Source organism: Suricata suricatta, chromosome 13 (genome assembly GCF_006229205.1).
Source record: "Suricata suricatta isolate VVHF042 chromosome 13, meerkat_22Aug2017_6uvM2_HiC, whole genome shotgun sequence".
NCBI classification, from domain to species: Eukaryota; Metazoa; Chordata; class Mammalia; order Carnivora; family Herpestidae; genus Suricata; species Suricata suricatta.
This window is the reverse complement of record NC_043712.1, coordinates 27,081,573-27,084,575: the sequence shown is the minus strand read 5'-3', so window position 1 is coordinate 27,084,575 and position 3,003 is coordinate 27,081,573. Positions and strand designations below refer to the sequence as shown.

At 41.4% G+C, this 3,003-nt stretch overlaps 1 protein-coding gene across 1 annotated transcript in view; it reads right to left on the bottom strand.

Moving 5' to 3' along the window:
* Nucleotides 1–2,336: 2,336 nt before the first annotated feature.
* Nucleotides 2,337–3,003, bottom strand: part of LOC115277101 (olfactory receptor 13D1-like) — a gene marked incomplete at its 5' end in the record, with an annotated part of 1,192 nt that continues 525 nt past the window's right edge. The window contains one exon of the mRNA XM_029921214.1: nucleotides 2,337–3,003. Within this exon, the coding sequence (XP_029777074.1) occupies nucleotides 2,337–3,003 (667 nt within the window).

Below are 3,003 nucleotides of genomic sequence, written 5' to 3'. Positions count from 1 at the left end.
TTACTTGAACAAGGCTATTGTGAAAAAGGAAGGGTTTGCTGAGGGGAAAGATAGGGAGAAAACAGCAGGAAGACTGGGTATTGGGAAATGGGGGAAGGAGACACTTCAGAGCAGTGTGGGCTGTAATGCAAATGGAAATTTTGCTATGGTATTGCAGGTTTTTAAGAAACTCAAATGGTGGTGGGGCATCTGGGTGGCTCAGTCCCTTAAGCATCAGACTTTGGCTCCGGTCATGTTCTCACAGTTCCTGTGTTTGAGCCCCATGTAGAGCTCTGTGCTGACAGCTCAGAATCTGGAACCTGCTTTGGATTCTGTGTCTCCCTCTCTCTGCCCCTCCCCTGCCTGCACTCTGTCCTTCTCAAAAATAAATAAACATTAAAAAACTTAAAAGCAAACAGATAGTGTATTGATATATTTTTCACAACAGAACATACCACTCAAGGTGCATGTTTATCGGACTTCAGTGTTTCTAAATTATTGCTGATGAGGAATCACTGGTTTTTAAAAACTTCCTGAAGTTCTTTACTATAGCTCTCAGAGTAGAAGCTACTGTCTTCTTTTGGGGTAAGCTCACACTTCATTTTGAGCAGGACCCTACTTTGAATTAGGGCTCCTTTCATTTTTATTGAGAGAAGTGCTGATTCATATGGAAGAAGGAAATGAATAGACACTGTCAGTGTTGTAGGAGGACAGGAGCTAAAGAGGAAAAGGGACATAAGAAGGCCCGTTTGAAGGGAGATGTCTAGTAGGTACCAGGAACTGTAGTATTTAATACTGATGTATTTTTCTTCATGATCTTAGTCCCTTTATGTTATATTCAAGCTTAAATAAAGGTGTTATACATGTGGTCTTTTGAGTGTGGATATGGAGGAGACTTATGTTTAATCTTTGCAGGCAAAATGTACTGTTGAGAGCTTGACACAGAGCTATTCAAGATTACCAGAGAAGAATAATCGAAAAATTTGTTTTATTTATTTTTTTATGATTATTTTTTTTAAAGAGCACAAGTGGAGGTGGGGCAGAGAGAGTGAGACAGAGAGAAAGTTAGAGACAGAGACAGAGACAGAGAGAGGCACAGAGGATCAGAAGCAGGCTCTTTGTTGACAGCAGCAAGCCCAGTATGGGGCTTGAAGTCACCAACTGTGAGATGGTGACCTGAGCCAAAGTCCAACACTCAACCAACTGAGTCATCCACGTGCCCCTAGAAAAGTTTAGAGTCTGGCACACAGTGAAAACAAGAGACTAAGAAAATAGACATACTCCTCAGAAATAATTGGGGAGGTGACTGGAATGTGTGTAGGCACACAGAATAGAAATTACTTAGTTGTTAAAGGAAGGAGAGCCCCTGAAGGCTGGAGAACTTGGAGCCAGTAGGTAATATATCCTCATAAATTTTACCTCAAAAATATGAGTGGCCACAGGGTACAAAGAAATACTTTAGCTGGGACTATGTAATTGATATATGATGAAAATCCAACTCACAAGTTTTTTATGAAAAGGTAATTTATTGATTCATGTAACTAAGAAGAATAACTGTGAACTGACTGTAAGTTAAAATACCAGGACACACACACTGTCCCTCCTTCTGTCAACACCTCTTTGCCTCTCAGACTCCATGCACTTGCTGATAAAGATTGGCTCCAATCTTACGTTTTATCAGTTCAGCAACCTTAGCAGGAAGAGTGCCTCTTTTCTTAATCTGTGACAGCATTCTTAGGTTGAGTCTGATTAGCCTGGCAGAACTCACCTCCTATGCTGAATGAATTACTGTAACCAGAGGGATTTGCTTTAATTGTCTATTCCTTTGTTTCAGATGGTACCACTAACCAGAGTTGAGCTCCCTCCAGCACACATGGACTCACAGGGAGGCACTGCTGAATGTTGAAAGAAAAGGTACATTTTTTTTTTACCAGAAGAGGGGATACTACACAACAAAAAAATAGATGTTCAGTTTAAATTGAGAAAGGAGACCAGAAATAGAAGGAAAGTGGAGTAACAAAGCAGAAGGAGAAGGGGAAAGGAAAAGAAGGAGGAAATGGGGAAGAAAAGAGAGAAAAAAAACAAGAGAGGGAAGAAGCTGAGAGAAGAGAGATTTATCTTGAGGAAAAGCCATGTAGCCTGTATGGGACCAAATGGCAAAGCCGCATACAACTAGAAACTGTACCCTAGATCCTATTCGGATAGCTTACATGAGACTTCTGTTTCTAAAAGAATGTAAATCATATATTTGGACTTACAAGCAGATAGGTTCTCTCAATACTAGGTTCTGTGACTTTGTGAACTCAAAAGATCTGATCTGGTCTCAACACAGAGGGTATCACATGCTACAAGACCTTTTATATTTTCCATAGATGCAGGTGTCTGCTCAGGACTTTCTTCACAGCCTCTTTTACCTCTTTATTCCTCAAGCTGTAGATGATGGGGTTCAACATTGGGGTTATCACTCCATAAGACAGTACAATGATCTCATCAGATGCTTTTGTGTCCTTTGACTTGGGCTTCATGTACATAAAAAGGGCTGAACCATAGAATAAGATAACCACAGTCAGGTGGGCAGAACAGGTAGAAAAAGCTTTCTTTCTCCCTTCAGCAGAATTAATTCTCAGGATGGAAGAGAGGATAAAAACATAGGAAATGAAAATTAACAGCAGAGGAATCACCAATAAAACAATACCTGCCACCGTCATGATGAACACGTTCATGGAAATGTCTGCACACACGAGTTTGAGAAGGGCCAGGATCTCACAGGTAATATGATCAATGACATTATTCCCACAGAAAGGCAATATCATTGTCATGACTGTTTGCACTAAAGCGTTTAGGCAGCCTATGATCCAGGACCAAGCAGCCATGTGCACATAGAGCACCCTGTGCATGATGATGGGGTACCTCAGCGGGTTGCAGATGGCCACATATCGATCATAGGCCATCATCGCCAAGAGGACACACTCAGTGGAGCCCAACCCAAGGGAGAGAGCCATCTGCAGAGCACAGCCCATGAAG